The sequence below is a fragment of the Eucyclogobius newberryi genome, unplaced genomic scaffold (assembly GCF_026437365.1).
Source record: "Eucyclogobius newberryi isolate DKJ021-1_F unplaced genomic scaffold, fEucNew1.0.hap1 SCAF_19, whole genome shotgun sequence".
Taxonomy (NCBI): domain Eukaryota; kingdom Metazoa; phylum Chordata; class Actinopteri; order Gobiiformes; family Gobiidae; genus Eucyclogobius; species Eucyclogobius newberryi.
In genome coordinates this window covers 15,264,320-15,284,630 of record NW_027315823.1, presented here as the reverse complement: position 1 = coordinate 15,284,630, position 20,311 = coordinate 15,264,320, and the positions used below count along the sequence as shown (strand labels likewise).

Here is a 20,311-nt window from a genome sequence, read left to right as displayed (position 1 = left end):
ACTAGCAATAGTAGTTCATTAAATCACGAGTTATCAACATGTACCAGTAGGCCCACAATTCATTCCTGAGAAATCTTTAAATGCTGGTTGTGTGGAAAAAAAATAAAAGTACACAAGAAAAAAAATAAAAAAATTCATCCGATGCCATAGTACAATAATGGTTTTAAAACTCTATCATCATGATTATTTTATTATCAAAATGCAATACAACTCTTCTTAAATCTTTTGGAGGGCAACAATTGAATTAGTTACTATGATCTGTGTGAAAATTAAACAAATCCAACAGAAACGTACAAAAAAGAATGCAGCATCTGAGAGGAACCAAGGAACAGACCCAAAGATTAACTTCCAATCGTCAGAAAGTCCAGGAAACAGAAATCATGTGTACTATGTCTTCATACAAGTCTATATATCACATATCTTTCTATACACAGGTCATATAGTCATACATTATGTCCTTTTGTGTTTTAAGGTTGAATCCCTTGTTTTAAGGTGCTGGTAAATTTGAGCCACAAACTATTTCTCTGTTTGGGTCAAACATTCCTTGTGTTGAAGTTGGAGCAGGGGAAAACGGAAGTAGAGCTGCTCACCCCAGTGTGGTGCTGGCATTCAGACCAGCTAAAGGTCCCACCACTGCATTAGCAATACCACCTCTTCAATCAGAAGGATTGCAACAAAGAAATACACCAACTTTTCCAAGGAGAAGTAGCTCCTCCAAAAGAACTTAGCAGCAGTAGTTATAAACTTTTAACAATTATCTAAGTACTCCCTCAGAGATCCCTCGGTATCACATGGAATGCAAGGATTGGTCAGAAATGGGGGAAAGTAGTACTTGAATAGATCAAACCCAACATGTGAATAAAATGCCTATTTGGTTATTTCTCTAAACACAATCACAGGAAACTCTGCTCAATATGAACAAAATAAAAAACAGATTTCAACTAATATAGTGGCTAGATCAGCTCTAGATGTGGATGTGGCATTTATTTCACCGGGAAATGCAGCACCTTAAACGCCAAGGGCATGTACTGTATCATATACAATGGTACATGTCAGTGACACAGTAATTTAAATAAAAGTGAAAGGGGCAGAAGTAAAGAAGGAAAATGAGATCATTGACCGAGGGCTATACATGGGTTTACCAAAAGCTGTCATAATGGAATGGTGCTGGGAAAGAGTGGGTTGAAAAAAAATGTACTGAATGGTTTGCAACTAGAAAACCAAATGACCCCAGTGTAGTAAAAGCAAGTGAAGTACTATACACTTAAAATATACATTCATAGCTGCATCTCTGCTTCTTTCAATTTGCCATTAGGTTACGAGGTTGGGTATGATCTGAGGTCCGTAAACCCCAGTTATCTTTTTTAAATCCAAATTATAAAAGGCATACACCATGGGCTGATGCAGTACAAGGCAACAGATAGAATGTTGGCTAGTCTGAAATAGTTCTTTAAAAACAAAAACCTTCAACATAAACATTGTCTACAATATCTGACTGGCCTTAAAATTATTATTGCTGATGACTCTTTAACTGTAATAACCCTTCATTGTGTCGATTCTTAGGAATCAATTTTAGGTACAATGAACCAGTACAATAAATGGATGTTTATTTGGACATCAGGTATGATGCTCTTAATGAATTACAAGTCAAAGTAGACTTTATTAGCACTCATTTATCTGCACTTTCCATTAAAAGTTTTCTGATTGATGGGTTTCTTTACGTACACATTGACATTTGCCAAACATAAAAAAATAGACCCACTCATGTATCCCAACAGATAGTGCTGAATATGGATGTTTGTGAACCTCTTGCGAGCCTGGCACTTTAGAACGCAGGAGGAGAGGTCGTCCAAGCAGTCACCATTTCCATAAAGTGTCTATGATCTTTGGGCAACGTATCATAACAATATCCCACAAAGCAAAGGAAACAATGAAAAAACTAAAATGAATCCACAAGTCCTTGTTCCTGGATGGTCTGTACATCTATTGTCCTCAAAGTCCCAAAACAACCTGAATGCCAACTGCTCTTTAGTGACTTTGACTGCAACTCTCACTCTAGTGCACATCCTCACTCTTCCACACGGTGTCAGTAATTCTCAGCCTGTCCACTGGATCAAGCTCCTCTGGTGGGTAGTGTGTGGTTTGGGGCATGCTTCACCCAGCACCCAGCCTGGATCCTGTGGCCAGCTGTGCGAGTCTGCTGGTGTAGAGCGCTCAAAGGAGAGAGTTCAGGAAGTCACAGAGTGATCAAGAAGGTGGCCCAAGGAGTGGCCCAGACGCAAATGTGAGCCTTGCCGAGGGACTGACGGAATCTTGGAATGGAGACTGGGAGGTCTGCTGAGGGAATGACGAGCTGTCAGTCTGCTGGCTCTCTGTAGACTGAACACAAGAACACACAAGATCGTTAGTTGATCACTTCAAAAGTTGACAATTACAAACATTGTAACATTGTTTCATTGATTTGACCTTATTTGTGAAAATGTAGGAAACCTTTACTATACTGGCCAACAGATTTCATGGTAACTTATATTTTACTGTACCTCCAGATGTGACCCACCTGGAGGTACAATCAAATAAAATGTTATTCTTTGGGCAAATCAAGAATAACATTAGAATAAACAAGCCAATTCTTTTATATAGTGGAGACAGCCCGTCTTCACTGGGTTCCCGATTTGGCTGCGCAAACATCCCAGAATCGTCTTACTGTTGTGCTCAAAAACACACGCAACTGAAAGTGAATTGATTTACATTCTGTGGGCAAGTTTGTAACTACAGCAGGGATGGAGTATGTTAGACTGCATACACTAGTACACAGGTCTCCAGTAGGCGGGCCAAGTCTGAACCCCAAAGCAATTTGGTCTGGCCCCTGGCCCAGTTTCCTGTGATTAAAAATATATGATAATTTGGTGTAAATGTAACATGCGTAAGGACCGTGTGCTCAGAGTGGAAGTCTGCTCAAAAACGAGGAACATTACGCGCCGTGACACCGGAGGACAGCGTGTTTTCCAGGCTTCCTCGTTGGATTGAAAGGCCGCTGTGCGTGATGTGCGGATTGTCCCACAGGTCGGGTTATGAAAGGTGGACCGCGGTCTCGTCCTGGAACATGTGCACCTTTGCTTTAGGCGCCTCTAAATTGTTTATACCTGGCCTTGTCTGCATAAACTAGTAAAGTCAGGTTTCTGGTAAACACTGGATTTGCCTTGCCTGGGTTTTAGTGCTTTTGTCCCGTTTTTAGTAATGTACTATTGTTATATTTTTACTACTTCTTGTTTGTGGATCTTAGAGATAAAACATAAAATTGTGATGTGATTTTGCAATCTGGTCCCCAGACCTTAGCCGTCCGAAAAATCTGGCCCCCTGAAAAATATAATTGGAGACCCCTGCACTAGTATCTCATATGTACATACCACATTCTTTGTCACTTGAAGCTTCACCGTGCTTGTAGGTACGCTCACTCTTGATGCTTCTCAGCACTCGCTCTAGAACTCCCTGCCCTTCCCTTAGACGTTCAACACTGGTAGGAACCATCCTGTGAAGATACAAGGGAGCTGTTACAGGAGAAAGTTAAACTTGTATTTTGGTACCAAGAGAGGAAAAAGTTGTCTACAGATGAATTTAACCATTGCTAGATCAGTGAATGCATAGTACAATAAAACCAGTACAGGAATAATTGTTTTATAACGACATGATCAGCCAGTTAGAGCTGGTAAACAAACGCCTCTCACCACTGATTGTCCTGGTGTCGGGACGACGCAGAGGGCTGTGGTTCTGTGGGGCTGACTGCCTCTGTGTGGGGACTGGAGTAAGGCTGAACAGAAGGTGGATAAGGGTGAGGGGAGGCCCGATGCTGGAGCCGTTGACTGTGATGAGTGTCCTGGCTGTAATGGCTGCCAGGGGGCGTGTGTGTGGCACTTAGGGACTCTGGGTCACGACCACAGCTCTGCTTCCTTTTCCGGTACTCCAGCAAAGACACCTGGGGCAAAACATAAACATACTGTCAAACCATGGCTGTAACAGCACACAGCAGCTTTTCAGGGTTCCCACTTTTACTGAAGGCCTTTCTTCAGCGCTTTTGCTTCAAAACCTACTTCCCAATAAATAATGGCCATTACTATAAACTTAGAGACAGACAGTTGTAAAATTGTCATTTGTAACATACTAAAATGAAATAAAAAAGGAGACACATGGGAACCCTGCTTTCACATCAATCTGACATCCATAAGGGACGAAACACGTCATGCATTTTACCAAGACACACCTGACCTGTTCACTTTATCACTACGGAAACAGCTGCACAATGCATTACTCATTTGCTATGGAGTTTGGTGCATTACTATTGTGAACTGAATGCATGGTTAGTAGCATAAAGCAGCTACAGCATTTGCAATGGAGCAGGCATTTGAAATTGAAACCATCACAAAATGCAACCATACAGGACACCCACAACACCCACAAACTGTTCAGACGCACACCAACACCAATGACCACATACACCGCCAACAGGCTTTGACTGAATGAGAGGTCTTTCGGTGTGAATACATGAGGAAATGGGACATGAGAATGAGCTTAATTCAGATATAAACAGAATCCTCATTTGAGTGACATGTTGGCTAAGACACTTGATATTTAATTTTCTAGGCACGGTGGCTTGGAACAATTCAAACCTAATAAAACTAAAAATCTCTTGACGGAGGGGTTGGTTCACTATCGGAACACTTTAAATTGATCAGCTAGATACCCCTTTATAAAAAAAGATTGAATTAAACTCTTTGTCCACACCAACACTTATTTGGATAAGTAAGAAGATGGTAGTGGTCAAATTAAAAATGGAAACTGTATTTTAACACGATAGCTAATAGCTTTGAATATTTCTTTTTAATGAATGATTTATTATTATATTATACATTTAAGTGCCAATTTCCACCCGTCGTCCCTGGGCAGCGCGTTCCGAGTCTTGATAACATATTTTGAAGTGTAATCTATTCCTACAGCTAAATATCACAATAAACGATAATAATGTAACTTCTTTATGCCACTGACACAATAACGCAAAACCCAAAACTTTTTTTCTAAATGTATTATATCATTAAAAACAAAATGGGTATGAGCTGCAATAAATAAATAGCAGAATGAAACGCTAAAGTACTTATTTATTATCTCGGAAGTCGACCAACCAAAAATATTACCCAACACATATATTGTTCCAGCCTATTATTTAATTGAACGATAAGGCGACTTTAATTTTGTTATAATCATTGTGACAAGCCTGGCGCTTCCATTATATAAAGAAATCTATATATTCAATATAACATCTGTGGCAGTCAACCCCAGTGCTGGCGTGCTGGACAGTCGACTCTATAGGGGTAACAGAAATACTGAACGTGGAATATTGGAAACTGCTACTATGTTTCTGCAGAAGAGGATTCTACGTTTACTACACTCACTCACTTTAAACTACCCATTACTCATGCGTCACTAAACATGGTCACAACAACTCAATGTACGTTGGAGGGAAAGGACAGAGCTTGTATAATGGGGTGTTGTATGCGGATGCAATAAAATACTGACATGCACACTAGAGGCAGTTTTAAGAATATTCACCATATTTTGTACTGTCTTGTATTCACTTCTTACAGCTATAGTCTGGTAATGTGTCTTCCCTGTCACCAGACTAATGGGTGACTGCTTGGCCCTCTGCCTTGGAAAAAAGTGGAAGACAAACTTGGCAAACAGAGTAAAGTTGTAGGAGGAGGGGAGGTCAGAGCTTAAGCCTGCTGAGGTGATGCTGCTGATCTCAATTTGCAATGTGGTTCATTCAAAGGAAATGCTCACATGTAGTTATATTATGACAATACATCATTCTGGAAAGTGGGCTTTCAGTAAAGTCATAAACAATTACATATTGGTGTTATAAACATTAACTTACTTATGCAAACTAAAGCTACATTCAGACCGAAAGCATCAAAACGCTTGAAGTTTATTAATGTGCGCGAATCTGCGGTACACGGTTAGTTGCAGCACAATTCACGATGCTGGACTTGATTCAGTAACTTGAATCTTAACTTGGCACACGTAGTATTACCTGCTGCAAATTATTTCCCAAATGCATGATAATCTAAGAATCTAAACTGTAGACCAGATGGAATTAAACAGAAAACTTGGCATATAGGTAGAATTATAAATGAAAGCCTTTACATGGTATTACAAACAAAAAGCATCAGATGACACGCCCCTGAACACTTAAATAGGAATAGAAACCAAACATAAGCTTTCAGTAGGCGAAAGAGTGTACTTTTTGATACATAAGCTACTTGAAGTATTTTTATAAAAACATTGAGTAAGTATAAGTAGGTCTGGGCAATATTAAAATGCAATTTAAAAAAAATATTTAGGCAAATAAAAACGTTGTGATAAGAGGAAAGAGGCCAAATAGACAAATGATGATTAAGATATTTCCTATCATCGCAAATACGTTATGTTTTACATGTGAGTATTATGTGAGTTCCACTGACAAACCTTACATGGTAAAAGGAGATTTTTTTTTAAAATCAAATTGGAAATTTAATTTGACATTTCTATCTACACAGATGCTGGAGAACTATCCATTTAAATTTACTTGAAGGTTATGGATCTACAGTAGGCAAATAATAACTTACAGCGGCTTGGAGATGTTGGACGCTCCCTTTGCCCTGGTCGCTCTGTGCTTCCAACGCGCTACACGCCCTGTCCACAGTACAAACATGTTCGGACTTCAACGGCCATACACATAATCTGTTCTGCACGATTTGTCCAAAACCCAGAAACGTGTCCAGCGTCGCAGCGCCGTAGTCGCATGTAAACGGGCCTCTGCATAACGTTCACAGGCAAATCACTCGCGCCTGACAGCCGATCGCGTTCGGTCTGAGTGTAGCATAAGGAAACTGTATACTGGTGGAGCATCTGACCATTGTGAATGACTTTAAATTTGACAGGCATTCTCATTGTAATAATATTTGTTTTCATTTACTGGGTCAACAATAGCATGACAAAAACAAACCAAAAATGTGTCGTCTAAATAAACATACTTGCCTTCTTTTTTTGAGGCGGGTTGCTCATGTGCGGTGGCGTGCCACTGTCTGGGTACATTCCATAAAGAGTGTCCCCATACGGAGACATAGACCCATGGTCCCCCATGAGCCCATGACCACTTAAGGAGCTGTGGAGAGACTCTGTTGGGGAAAAGCATTCTGTTTTAAGGAGCCGCTGGTCCGTGGGGAGTGTGTTTCCCAGGTTTGCATTGAGCGGTGAGCAAGTATAAATGAGATTGAATTCCGTCTTGAAAGTTTGCTCCCTGCTTAGGTCCGATGACAGACAAGACGCTGGGTTCAATGAATTAGTTCCAACTATTGGGCCCTGAGAATCAGGCCCTCCAACACCTCCAGGAAGGGAGTACTCATCAGACATCATAGCAGCTGGGCTCTCCAGACTAGAGGAGAGGGACACTTCTAAAAACTGCGGTCGGGAAATGTCATAGTCTGCTTGGACACATGGCTGAGAAGAAAAAGAGAAAGTTAACTTAAAGGATGTACAACAACTAAAGAGGCATTGAGTGATTGTATTGAAAAGGTACCTCAGGAGATATGGATTCTGGCCTGTGGACTGGAGATGCCTCCGGCGAGGATATGTTCTAATGACACAAACTAAAGTTTAGGCTATCAACGATTCAATTAAGTAGTGTAACAGAATATGATTTCTATGAATTTAACTACAGAATTAAAATTAATTAGAATACATATGTTGTGGTGGTAGTTAACTTAAGAGCAAGTATGCGCTTATGCATACCTCAAACTGCAGTGGTGTGTTGCAGCGGCTGGTCGGCAGTGAGGGCATGGGGGAATAGAGCAGGCCGTTAGATAGCAGACAAGGCGTTTGAAGTAGGAGATGAGGTGGGTCCTCTGGAGGAGGGGGGGTGATGGGTGACAAGGGCCGGAGTAAATGCCCCGAGGTGGTTGCTGGTGTTGATTCAGACAGATACTTCGACCGGCGCTTTTTAATCGGTGCAGTGACGTCTGTGAATTAAAAAGAAAGAACATAAACATTAAAATAATAATAAATAATAGTGTGTCATCATGTACACAGACAGGACACTGACCAGTGGACTGTGGGTTGGGAGATGACCTGCTACTCGTACTTTTCTGAGACAAGGTTGATTCTGTTCCGTCTTCAACACTGATAGAGCAGCTTTCATCTTCCATCTGCTTTATCCACCTCTGCCACGAGAAATCCCAAAAAGATGTTTAACATTTGGATGGTTTTAGGCTTTATTCATCAACGCCTCACCTTCTTGTAACAGCCATAAGTGCCATCCATCTGGAGCGGTCGAGGTCTGCGCCTCTCGGGGTTAAAGGGTGAGCCAAAACGGATGTAGTGTCTAGGAGTGGTACAGATCATGGATGTGTGAGACAGGCCAGGCAGCATATTCAAAGTGGTGGCCAGAACGGTGGGGTCAGTGGTTATCCTCAAAGGACGCTCCACTGGAAACTCTTGGGGCAGCTTCTCTCCTCCAGGCACTTTGTCATTTAACCACTCTGTAACCAAGTACTGCAGAAAGAACGTACAAAGATAAAAAGGCTATTAGACCAAATCAGTTTGCTAGCGTGTATCTATTAAGAACAAACACTGGAATAATACTAACCTAACCTGGTACAAAATATAAACCCATACATGTTTCATGGTTGTAATGGCCAGTGTGGTCGAAAATAAAGGATAATTAAACCTCCCACATTATGCTTTATTCAGGCAGACAATAACTCACCTTCTTGGTCTTAGGGTAGCGAAAGTTGCCTCTGTGGATACAGTTTGGACCATGGCCATCTCCATCAAAAGGGCCCACTGAACCTAGAGCTCCATCTCCCAGTTCAGCACCATAGGGACCCTGGGATGCCTCTTCTTCCAGAGCAGCACCCTGATCAGCCAATGCACCAGATGCTGCCACAGCTGCTGCTGCTGCCGCTGCTGCAGCTGCTGCTGCCTGCTGAGCCAGAGCCTGGCGCTGGCGACGTGCACGTTGTGATGAACTGGAGCGATAACGGGAAATTCGACTTTTGGGCCTAGGCTTTGCCGGTCGTGAAGGTTTAGCTGCAATAGCAGGGGCAGGAAGGCTTTGCGGAGTCTTTTCATCAGCTGGAGTTGGGTCCTAAGGCAAATGTTAGATAAGTTAGTTTATTACTAACTTACTTTTAATGTGTACTTGCCATAGTTTTGTGTTATAAAGCATTTTGGCAGGTTATACTTACAGTGACATAGGTAGTGCGTCGAGTACTCATTCCAACTCCAGTGGTAGGAGCACTTTGATTTCCCACAGTGACACTCCGAGAATCAGCTTCTACACACTCCTCTTTCAACTCCACAAGGCCTGCTTTCCTCCGCCGTCTCTCTGCAATGTTCAGCGTCTACACACAAAGCAAACAAAGTTTACTTACTTAGTACTTTTCAGGGACAAGAGAAGTCACAACGTGCTTTATTTATAAGAGTAATTAAAAAAAAAAAAAAATCTACAGGCTATACACATAAGATGCTACAACAAGCACACTAGATACTGATTACATTCACTATTATTTAAGGGAGTGTCTGCAGTGCCGCGGCGTGCGGCCGAAACTGCAATGTTATTTTTGTGCTGGCCGCGCGCCGCGGCTCCTGAAACCGCGCCGCTATTTGACCGCGTTTTAGCGCCATTTTAGACCACGCCGGGTTACGGTTAGGGTTAAGGTTAGGGTTAGCCATGAGGCTATAACGGGGTATAAGGAAAAATACGGCGGTCCCTGAAACTGCGCGGCAATTTGACCGCGCCGCGGCTCTCCAGCCACGGCCATTATTTAATCTTTGTGACCTCGGTCCAGAGCTCAATTGGTGTAGTTGTTGTTATAATAAGGCCAATTTAAACCCCCCACTCTACTTTGATGTTTCAAACATTTTACCTACGGTTTCAAACATTTAAAAAGGTAACTATTGAGAACATACTTTATTATTAGAGCCAGGCACTCCGTTTTCAAACAGCTCGTTGTCTTTCTCTTCAGCCTTCAGGTCATCTGATTGTTTTTCCTTGAATGCACAAACATAGGAAGATAAGAGAAGAGATAACCGTTATTTGTCCCACAATTGGGAATTTCCAATGTTGCAACACAGATTATGTACAGAAACAGATTAGGCACAGAAGTATAATGATTAAAAAAAACACTGAAAGTCTGACGCTGTGACGGGACAGAGCAGCTGTGTGACTTGTTTCAGTAAATGGATGATCACTATACATGATTCAAATGTGCTACAAATGAGCTGGTGCATAATTGCCTTATCCTTCACCAATAATATTTTATATGTCATGTGTTCTGCTACATTATTTATTTGTGCAAATATGTGCAAGTCAGAGTGACTAAATAAAAAAGTAGATCACACCAAAGCCACTAGTGAAAAAAGTTAGTTTAGAACGGCAAAACATATTTTGGTTTCTTATGCCTTCATTTGGAATCTACAATGTGGATAGTCAGGTAAATAAAAATGACTTTTAGTAGTGTAAATCTTGTGCACATTTGACAATGCTGAGGTTATTACCTCAGTATCACTGATTCCTTGTGCATCTTTGGCCTCCGAGTGCTGGTCTTGGGACTGGTAAATGTCAGGACCTGAACCGTCTTGCTCTTTCCTTCGGGCCTTTCTTCTCCTCGTCTCTGCTCCGATCAGTGGAGTTGGGGGTAAAAGTGATGGAGGACTCACTAAGTTATCTGTGGGGTTCAGGTTGTGTTTCTGTACTGGGCAGTTCTCATTCCCCTTATGGCAAGCACAGTCCACTTTGTAATTACTGTAAGTTACAAACAGTAACAAATGATTACATAAAAGCCACCTCTTCAGAACATCTTTTAGTACATTCATACAGTTTGTTTCATGGGTTGAGGGTGCCATGACTAACATCAGCTGGTATGGTTTAATGAGTTTAACAGTAAATGTCCCTTTTAATAAAAAAACATTTGAACTATACCAGTCATTGTGAATAATAAAATGTGTATACAGTTCACTTTTGTTTCCATAGCCAGAAATTAAATAGCAATGGCAGAATTCATCAGAATAAAATGATTAAAATACTGACCAACTATTAAAATCAAAGTCGAACCCAATGGTGACCTCAGAATCCTTAGTGATTTGACTAACAGCGTAGATGCACAAGTGAATCATCCCTTCAGCAATCATATGTCGAACCTGAAACACATGGCCTTGTTGACTAAAATCTAAAAAAATTAAATTTTTGCATAATATGTAGCTTACTTCAGCATTGGGAGTGCAAGACCTCCTGATAAACCGGGCATCGTTCCCAAATGTCCGCGCATCAACACACATCTCTACATCATTGTACTTTGAGTAGAATAGCACAAATGGATAGGGTCTAAAACATAACAAACATAAATAAAATCATATTTTGTCACAATGTAACTGTATAATGGAAATCTTACTTTTTGAAAAAGTGACCATTGACTTCAAACTGTTGTTTGAGCATGACCTTCCCCCGGTACTCAATAATGAGGGTATCAGGCTCCAAAGTCTTGGCCGCTCGTAAAATCTTCCTGTGTTTCTGCACGCGAGTAACACGACCCAACTGCAGCTATGAAAAAAATTCATTGCCATTAATCAATGACAGACAAGTTTACAATACTAGTCCCACTACAGGGCATAAGATCAAATGTCCAACACTTTGCGTTATGGCAAACGCCCAAAAAGACAGACTATCAAAAACAAAACTCTACAGACAATTGACAGATGCCATTAAAAGTTTGATCCAAGCTCTATGAATGAAGACCAACATACTTAAACAATATTACAATGGCAATTTTCAAATAGGTTAATTATTTAAATCATGTTATGTCCCATGCCTGGCAAAATAGTCTGCTTTGTTGCCACTTACCTGCATTTGTGATCCGAGGACTGTGTTGTTACAGGAGAGTGCTGTGGGGTCTATAGTGTCTATGGGCTCAGCTGGACTGGTTTGTGATGATGAGGGTGACTGAGAGCCCCTGGAGCTGCCACTGTGGTGCTGGAGGAGCAACTGCACATCTGCACTGTACTGATTCACCAGAGCTTCCTCGTATTGGTCCGTCCACTTACGGATTTTGCTCTCCCATCCCTCTGAAGTGTTTTCATCCAGCACACTAGCATCTGTTGTTGAGTTCTGAATGGTACACACAGCCACCGTAACTTAATAGTGGAAAACTTACAAATGCTCTAAGAGGCAATTCTAAAGAATAGCCATACCTTCATTCGCATGGATTTTCTGGAGCCCTCTCTGAAAGCCTGGATAATCAAAAAGTACATTCACATGAAGTCAACATGTTTCTGGTTCAAGAATTGTACATTGTAAATAATGATATAGGGCCGTATTTTGCCCCAGATCTAAGCGTTGACATCTAGCATCAGAGCAAATGCTCAGAGCGTAAGCGTGGAACATATGAGGGGGAGTGAAGCAAATGAGGGCATGTTGTGGTACATTCTGTCAAGTAGACCTAAACAGCGCCACTGAGGAGGACAAGACTATTCTTTCTCGGCTATGAAGACTTATCAGGACGTAGTTTGGATGTGTGAAAGTGCAGTTCAGGAATACGACATGATTAAGACAAGCCCCTCGAGGCAACTGCTGTTGTGATTTCAGGCGTTATAAAAATAGATTTAATTGTGAAATTGAAGAGAGGAAAAGCCGTTACAGGTAGTGTGCTTCTCTCATTACATTTTCAAAACATCACACACTGCCTACTTAATCATTGTTAATGAGACCTTTAAAACATGTGATGTGACAATTGCACAATGGCCCTTTCCAGAAGTGCGCCACATTTGCTGACCATTTCTCTCCCGCCCGGTGGGCAGGGCCTACCCAGAGTAGGATAAATATCAGAGTTCCCGGTCTTGATTTGCAACGTATCGTTTAAAAAAAAAAAAAAAAAAAAAAAAAAAAAACTGAGTCCAGATGACTACAACTGATTCTTTTTCTACAATGGAACCCTCCTAGACGAATGAGGGATTACACCGACAACCAAGAAATAAAACAAAATGACTGACTGAATGAGTTGTCAGTATATTTACCCGCTGAGCACAGACAAACAGGACAATCATCTTGTATCTAGTTTGCTTTGCTTATAGAATTATAGACTAAATCTCTTGTGTATGTATGTTTTATAATGCGTCTAAACCTAGCGCCTGGATGTGAGGCCATGACTGCAAACATCACCCACAGGTGGTGCTTTTGAATGCTAGTTAGTCACTGATTCAAATGCCATCACCATATATAGACTTGCACCCTCCCTCTCCATGTACAGCCTCTTTACACTCGCATTAACGTTGTGAAGGCAGCAGGAGCCTGAACTGGAACTGTCCTATGGCCACGGCTCCCGTTTGCACTAGGAATGAGGGCAAAATATGGCCCATAGAGTCCATCACATTACCAGCATGAGTCAGTTTTACCTTGACCTTCTTGGCCTTGGCCATACCACGAGTCTTCTCTGTGCTTTTCTTTCTCTTTTTGGATTTACTTCGTTTGACTCTGTTGACTGTGAGTTTAATGCTGGTGGGCGTATGTTGGGTGGCTGTATAAGACACAGTTGAAGGAGACACCTCCTCGTCGCCACTTTCAGTAGCACTGCTTTCTCCTGCTAACAATGTAAAATCAAATGTCAAATCACATTTTCAACACTGCAAATACATTTATAAATTAGTAAACAAACACAACATACCAGATACATTTTCGGGATTTCTGTGACCCTTTGATCTTTTACAGCTGTCCCTGCAAAGTAGGCAAACAAACAGAAGGATTTTATTTTCGATGTATTTTAGTTTTTGTTTTGTTTTAAAGTGCACATGACAGGTTTTTATAATTCTGACTTTATTAGGTACATTTATACCTGTTGTATATATAAATTATAGTGTTACAGCAATCGAGTAGGTATTTGTGGAGAAAACTGTAGAAGATCACACTAGGGACACTGAAAAAAAATTCTATTCTGGGATTTTCATAATTTCAAGAAAAAATCTAAATACATTTATCTTAACTGCATTTTAGGTCAATGAGTGGTCCAACCCGTCATAGGCACTTCAAGGTATTGAAGTATTGTAGATGAATAGCCCTGCCCCAAGTTAAGACTAATCTACTTACTACTTGCCTAATACGCCGTGAGAACTGTTGTCATTTTACTAGGAAAGAGTTAAGCATTGCTGTTCTTTTGCAGACAGAGGAAAACAGCAGACTTACTGCAGCTATATCATATCTTTCTGTCATTTTATATTTAATGTAAACAAACCTAGGAAGGACTAAATATGAACTTTGAAAAAGTGCAAGATCACTTTTAGCTTTTATGTGCGAGTAAATATGTTGCAACACGTAGAACACAATCTTTTTACATTATTTTCAAAGTTTTCTTTGGACGGAAAATCGGTTTGACACCTTAACAAGGTATAATTTAATTTGTAAAACTTTAGTTGAATAAAAGATTCCAATATATGAAATGCAAAGTAAAACAAAATGGAAAAAGCCTAGCCTATACGCAAGTAGCATATCAAGAACATACACATAAACATACACATAAATGCATATTGTAATTTATTGTAATGTTCAGTTTTATTTAGCAAATTAACAAGAAGGTAGCACACATTTCTGTTCTGTGGCCCAACAAAAGCTAAATTATATCACAATTGTGACTCAAGTATCGAGAAAAAACAACACATCTTGACAAAATGGTATCATCCCATTCCAAGTGTGATGAGGCATCCTGATGAACAGCCTAATCCCAGTTTTCTTACAGTGACACAAAAGGTGAGAGCACATTTGTTTGTTGTAATTTTTGTGTGACTATTTTATGTGACAATTTTGAACAGTGAGTGAAAGGGAAGAAGTGGTAGAAAATGGATGGATGGATGGAGTGATTCACTGAGTTCAAAATCCTCCAATTTATGACATAGTATTTACAAATAGCTATCAGGGCTCTAGACCTGAGGTGTGCAAACTAAGGCCCTGCCAGCTATTAATAACTCAGTATAAGGACCGTTAAATCCTCCGCTAAGGCCGCACCGCTAGCAGCGATACTTTGCACCTGTTTATTGGCAACAGACACAAATGGATCTCTGTGCACCTCCTGGTCCCCACTCACAGCTGCACCATGACACACTCTCCCTCCCTCTACTCCTGCATAGCACACCTCGTCCTCGTTAGTCAAACAAAGTCTGCTCTTGTTCATGTTTCAAACACTTTGTAATACAACACCGCAGTGTCTGCTCCTTTTTTCCTCCTCTCTTGCTGCGCATCACACTCGTCTGCTTGACGTGCACTGAAGCTCGATCTTGTTACATTTATTCCAACCAAAACTAACTCGACACTATGTTCAGGAGAGGACAGGTAGACTTGGACTTGAATTAGCTAAAAACAAAGCCAATAAAGCAGTTGTCTGACCGAAGCTGCCTCTCATGGCTGTGTTAATGATAACGAAGCAAAGGGAACTAAACTTGGTCTGGACACCTGCTGTCGTCACTCTGAATCTGACTATTATGATACAAAGGCTTTTGTTGCCCAATTCTGTTCTAAGAGAGCAGAGGTTCTCAAATTGTGGGTCAGGGACCAGGAAGATTGTATATGAAGAAAAAAGTAACGAAAACAATAATAATAATTTCTATTCATAATAAATAATTATGGGCTCTGAACCTGGGGTTTTCCAAACACTGGGGGAGGAACCAAATCAAAGACACATCCTTTTTTAATTACATAGTTTACCGTTTACGATGTGTGAGACCATACATTTAAATAAGAAAGTACCAGTATGAAAACAAGTCCAGCCCCAACATGCTGATACCCCAATGTGGCCTTTGGAACAAAACATTTGCCTACTTGTGCTCTAGACTAACATTTTTCTGTAGTGGCAATGGTGCGACCCATCAAGTCACACTGACTCATCACATTTGCACAGACACATAATGTAGCAAAACAGTTTAAACGATCGTGATGCACGCCGCCCCCATCACAGAGGCTCAGAGCTGCAGGTCTGCTCCTCACACCCCTGCGGCTCCTTCTAACCTTGCTCGCTCTCTCTCTCCCCCTCGCTCTCCCTCCCTCGCTCTCTCTCTCTCTCTCGCTCTCTCTTTCTCTCTCGCTCTCTCTCTCTCTCTCTCTCTCTCTCTCTCTCTCTCTCTCGCTCTCTCTCTCTCTCACTCGCTCTCTCTCTCTCTCACTCTCTCTCTCTCTCACTCGCTCTCTCTCTCTCTCTCTCACTCGCTCTCTCTCTCTCTCTCTCACTCGCTCTCTCTCTCTCTCTCACTCGCTCTCTCTCTCTCTCTCACTCGCTCTCTCTCTCTCTCACTCGCGCTCTCTCTCTCTCACTCGCGCTCTCTCTCTCTCACTCGCTCTCTCTCTCACTCACTCGCGCTCTCTCTCTCTCACTCGCGCTCTCTCTCTCTCACTCGCTCTCTCTCTCACTCGCTCTCTCTCTCTCTCTCGCTCGCTTTCACTCTCTCACTCTCTCCCTCTCTCTCTCTCACTCTCTCCCTCTCTCTCTCTCACTCGCTCGCTTTCACTCTCTCTCTCTTCGCTCGCTTTCGCTCGCTTTCACTCTCTCACTCTCTCCCTCTCTCTCGCTCGCTCCCTCGCTCGCTCGCTCCCTCGCTCCCTCCCTCGCTCCCTCGCTCCCTCCCTCCCTCGCTCGCTCCCTCGCTCCCTCCCTCGCTCGCTCGCTCCCTCCCTCGCTCCCTCCCTCGCTCCCTCCCTCGCTCGCTCGCTCCCTCCCTCGCTCCCTCGCTCGCTCGCTCCCTCGCTCCCTCGCTCCCTCGCTCGCTCGCTTTCACTCTCTCACTCTCTCCCTCTCTCTCTCTCACTCGCTCGCTTTCACTCTCTCTCTCTTCGCTCGCTTTCGCTCGCTTTCACTCTCTCACTCTCTCCCTCTCTCTCTTCGCTCGCTTTCGCTCGCTCCCTCGCTCGCTCGCTCCCTCCCTCCCTCCCTCCCTCGCTCCCTCGCTCCCTCGCTCCCTCGCTCCCTCGCTCCCTCCCTCGCTCGCTCCCTCGCTCCCTCGCTCGCTCCCTCGCTCCCTCGCTCGCTCCCTCGCTCGCTCCCTCGCTCCCTCGCTCCCTCCCTCGCTCGCTCCCTCGCTCGCTCCCTCGCTCGCTCCCTCGCTCGCTCCCTCGCTCCCTCCCTCGCTCGCTCCCTCGCTCCCTCCCTCGCTCCCTCCCTCGCTCCCTCCCTCGCTCGCTCCCTCGCTCGCTCCCTCGCTCGCTCCCTCGCTCCCTCCCTCGCTCCCTCCCTCGCTCCCTCCCTCGCTCGCTCCCTCGCTCCCTCCCTCGCTCGCTCCCTCGCTCCCTCCCTCGCTCGCTCCCTCGCTCCCTCCCTCGCTCGCTCCCTCGCTCCCTCCCTCGCTCGCTCCCTCGCTCGCTCCCTCGCTCGCTCCCTCGCTCGCTCCCTCGCTCCCTCCCTCGCTCCCTCGCTCGCTCCCTCGCTCGCTCCCTCGCTCCCTCCCTCGCTCGCTCCCTCGCTCGCTCCCTCGCTCGCTCCCTCGCTCCCTCGCTCGCTCCCTCCCTCGCTCGCTCCCTCCCTCGCTCGCTCCCTCGCTCGCTCCCTCGCTCGCTCCCTCCCTCGCTCGCTCCCTCCCTCGCTCGCTCCCTCGCTCGCTCCCTCGCTCGCTCCCTCCCTCGCTCGCTCCCTCCCTCGCTCGCTCCCTCGCTCGCTCCCTCGCTCGCTCCCTCGCTCGCTCGCTCCCTCGCTCGCTCCCTCGCTCGCTCCCTCCCTCGCTCGCTCCCTCCCTCGCTCGCTCCCTCGCTCGCTCGCTCCCTCGCTCCCTCCCTCGCTCGCTCCCTCGCTCGCTCGCTCCCTCGCTCGCTCCCTCGCTCGCTCCCTCGCTCGCTCGCTCGCTCCCTCGCTCGCTCCCTCGCTCGCTCCCTCGCTCCCTCGCTCGCTCGCTCGCTCCCTCGCTCGCTCCCTCGCTCGCTCCCTCCCTCGCTCGCTCGCTCCCTCGCTCGCTCCCTCGCTCGCTCCCTCGCTCGCTCCCTCGCTCCCTCGCTCGCTCCCTCGCTCCCTCGCTCCCTCGCTCGCTCCCTCGCTCGCTCCCTCGCTCGCTCCCTCGCTCGCTCCCTCGCTCCCTCGCTCGCTCCCTCCCTCGCTCCCTCGCTCCCTCCCTCGCTCCCTCCCTCGCTCCCTCCCTCGCTCCCTCGCTCCCTCGCTCGCTCCCTCGCTCGCTCCCTCCCTCGCTCCCTCGCTCCCTCGCTCCCTCCCTCGCTCCCTCCCTCGCTCCCTCGCTCCCTCGCTCCCTCGCTCCCTCCCTCGCTCCCTCCCTCGCTCGCTCCCTCCCTCCCTCGCTCCCTCCCTCCCTCCCTCCCTCGCTCCCTCCCTCGCTCCCTCCCTCGCTCCCTCGCTCCCTCGCTCCCTCGCTCCCTCGCTCGCTCGCTCCCTCGCTCCCTCGCTCCCTCGCTCCCTCGCTCCCTCCCTCGCTCCCTCGCTCCCTCGCTCCCTCGCTCCCTCGCTCCCTCGCTCCCTCGCTCGCTCGCTCGCTCCCTCGCTCCCTCGCTCCCTCCCTCGCTCCCTCGCTCCCTCCCTCGCTCGCTCGCTCCCTCGCTCCCTCCCTCGCTCGCTCCCTCGCTCGCTCCCTCGCTCCCTCCCTCGCTCGCTCCCTCGCTCGCTCCCTCGCTCGCTCCCTCGCTCGCTCCCTCGCTCGCTCCCTCGCTCGCTCCCTCGCTCCCTCGCTCCCTCGCTCGCTCCCTCGCTCCCTCGCTCGCTCCCTCGCTCGCTCCCTCGCTCCCTCGCTCCCTCGCTCCCTCCCTCCCTCGCTCGCTCCCTCGCTCCCTCGCTCGCTCCCTCGCTCGCTCCCTCGCTCCCTCGCTCGCTCCCTCGCTCGCTCCCTCGCTCGCTCCCTCGCTCCCTCCCTCGCTCGCTCCCTCGCTCCCTCGCTCGCTCCCTCGCTCGCTCCCTCGCTCCCTCGCTCGCTCCCTCGCTCGCTCCCTCGCTCGCTCCCTCGCTCGCTCCCTCGCTCCCTCGCTCGCTCCCTCGCTCGCTCCCTCGCTCGCTCCCTCGCTCGCTCCCTCCCTCGCTCCCTCGCTCGCTCCCTCCCTCGCTCGCTCCCTCGCTCCCTCGCTCGCTCCCTCGCTCCCTCTCTCCCTCGCTCCCTCGCTCGCTCCCTCGCTCCCTCGCTCCCTCTCTCCCTCTCTCCCTCGCTCCCTCTCTCCCTCGCTCGCTCCCTCGCTCGCTCCCTCGCTCTCTCCCTCGCTCGCTCCCTCGCTCTCTCCCTCGCTCTCTCCCTCGCTCGCTCCCTCGCTCTCTCCCTCGCTCTCTCCCTCGCTCGCTCCCTCGCTCTCTCCCTCGCTCTCTCCCTCGCTCTCTCGCTCCCTCGCTCCCTCGCTCCCTCGCTCCCTCGCTCTCTCCCTCGCTCCCTCGCTCCCTCGCTCTCTCCCTCGCTCCCTCGCTCTCTCGCTCCCTCGCTCTCTCGCTCCCTCGCTCCCTCGCTCTCTCGCTCCCTCGCTCTCTCGCTCCCTCGCTCCCTCGCTCTCTCGCTCCCTCGCTCGCTCCCTCGCTCCCTCGCTCCCTCGCTCGCTCGCTCCCTCTCTCGCTCCCTCGCTCTCTCGCTCGCTCTCTCGCTCCCTCGCTCTCTCGCTCCCTCGCTCTCTCGCTCGCTCTCTCGCTCCCTCGCTCTCTCGCTCGCTCTCTCGCTCCCTCGCTCGCTCTCTCGCTCTCTCGCTCCCTCGCTCCCTCGCTCTCTCGCTCCCTCGCTCGCTCGCTCTCTCGCTCCCTCGCTCCCTCGCTCCCTCGCTCCCTCGCTCCCTCGCTCGCTCCCTCGCTCGCTCTCTCGCTCCCTCGCTCGCTCCCTCGCTCGCTCCCTCGCTCGCTCCCTCGCTCGCTCCCTCCCTCGCTCCCTCGCTCGCTCCCTCGCTCGCTCCCTCGCTCGCTCCCTCGCTCGCTCCCTCGCTCCCTCGCTCGCTCCCTCGCTCGCTCCCTCGCTCGCTCACTCGCTCCCTCGCTCTCACTCGCTCCCTCGCTCTCACTCTCTCCCTCGCTTTCACTCTCTCTCCCTCGCTTTCACTCTCTCTCCCTCGCTTTCACTCTCTCTCCCTCGCTTTCACTCTCTCTCCCTCGCTTTCACTCTCTCTCCCTCGCTTTCACTCTCTCTCCCTCGCTTTCACTCTCTCTCCCTCGCTTTCACTCTCTCTCCCTCGCTTTCACTCTCTCTCCCTCGCTTTCACTCTCTCTCCCTCGCTTTCACTCTCTCCCTCGCTTTCACTCTCTCCCTCGCTTTCACTCTCTCCCTCGCTTTCACTCTCTCCCTCGCTTTCACTCTCTCT

General features: G+C 46.9%; 1 protein-coding gene across 2 annotated transcripts in view; it reads right to left on the bottom strand.

The window, feature by feature from the left end:
- Positions 1-137: 137 nt before the first annotated feature.
- The window catches only part of setd5 (SET domain containing 5), a 36,450-nt gene continuing 16,276 nt past the window's right edge, over positions 138-20,311 (bottom strand). The window contains exons 5-25 of one of the 2 annotated variants that reach the window (XM_072451836.1): positions 15,156-15,157; positions 13,746-13,795; positions 13,477-13,664; positions 12,277-12,315; positions 11,930-12,193; positions 11,481-11,629; positions 11,296-11,413; positions 11,120-11,229; positions 10,588-10,834; positions 10,000-10,080; positions 9,276-9,431; positions 8,795-9,175; positions 8,320-8,580; positions 8,132-8,249; positions 7,822-8,048; positions 7,610-7,666; positions 7,069-7,530; positions 5,602-5,694; positions 3,726-3,973; positions 3,408-3,529; positions 138-2,379 (exon numbers count right to left, since the gene is read on the bottom strand). In XM_072451836.1, coding sequence (XP_072307937.1) covers positions 2,357-2,379; positions 3,408-3,529; positions 3,726-3,973; positions 5,602-5,694; positions 7,069-7,530; positions 7,610-7,666; positions 7,822-8,048; positions 8,132-8,249; positions 8,320-8,580; positions 8,795-9,175; positions 9,276-9,431; positions 10,000-10,080; positions 10,588-10,834; positions 11,120-11,229; positions 11,296-11,413; positions 11,481-11,629; positions 11,930-12,193; positions 12,277-12,315; positions 13,477-13,664; positions 13,746-13,795; positions 15,156-15,157 — 3,396 coding nt within the window. In that variant the 3' untranslated portion in view covers positions 138-2,356. Of the gene's footprint in view, positions 2,380-3,407; positions 3,530-3,725; positions 3,974-5,601; positions 5,695-7,068; positions 7,531-7,609; positions 7,667-7,821; positions 8,049-8,131; positions 8,250-8,319; positions 8,581-8,794; positions 9,176-9,275; positions 9,432-9,999; positions 10,081-10,587; positions 10,835-11,119; positions 11,230-11,295; positions 11,414-11,480; positions 11,630-11,929; positions 12,194-12,276; positions 12,316-13,457; positions 13,665-13,745; positions 13,796-15,155; positions 15,158-20,311 lie in introns of those variants that run through there. The other variant, XM_072451835.1, reaches the window with a different exon arrangement.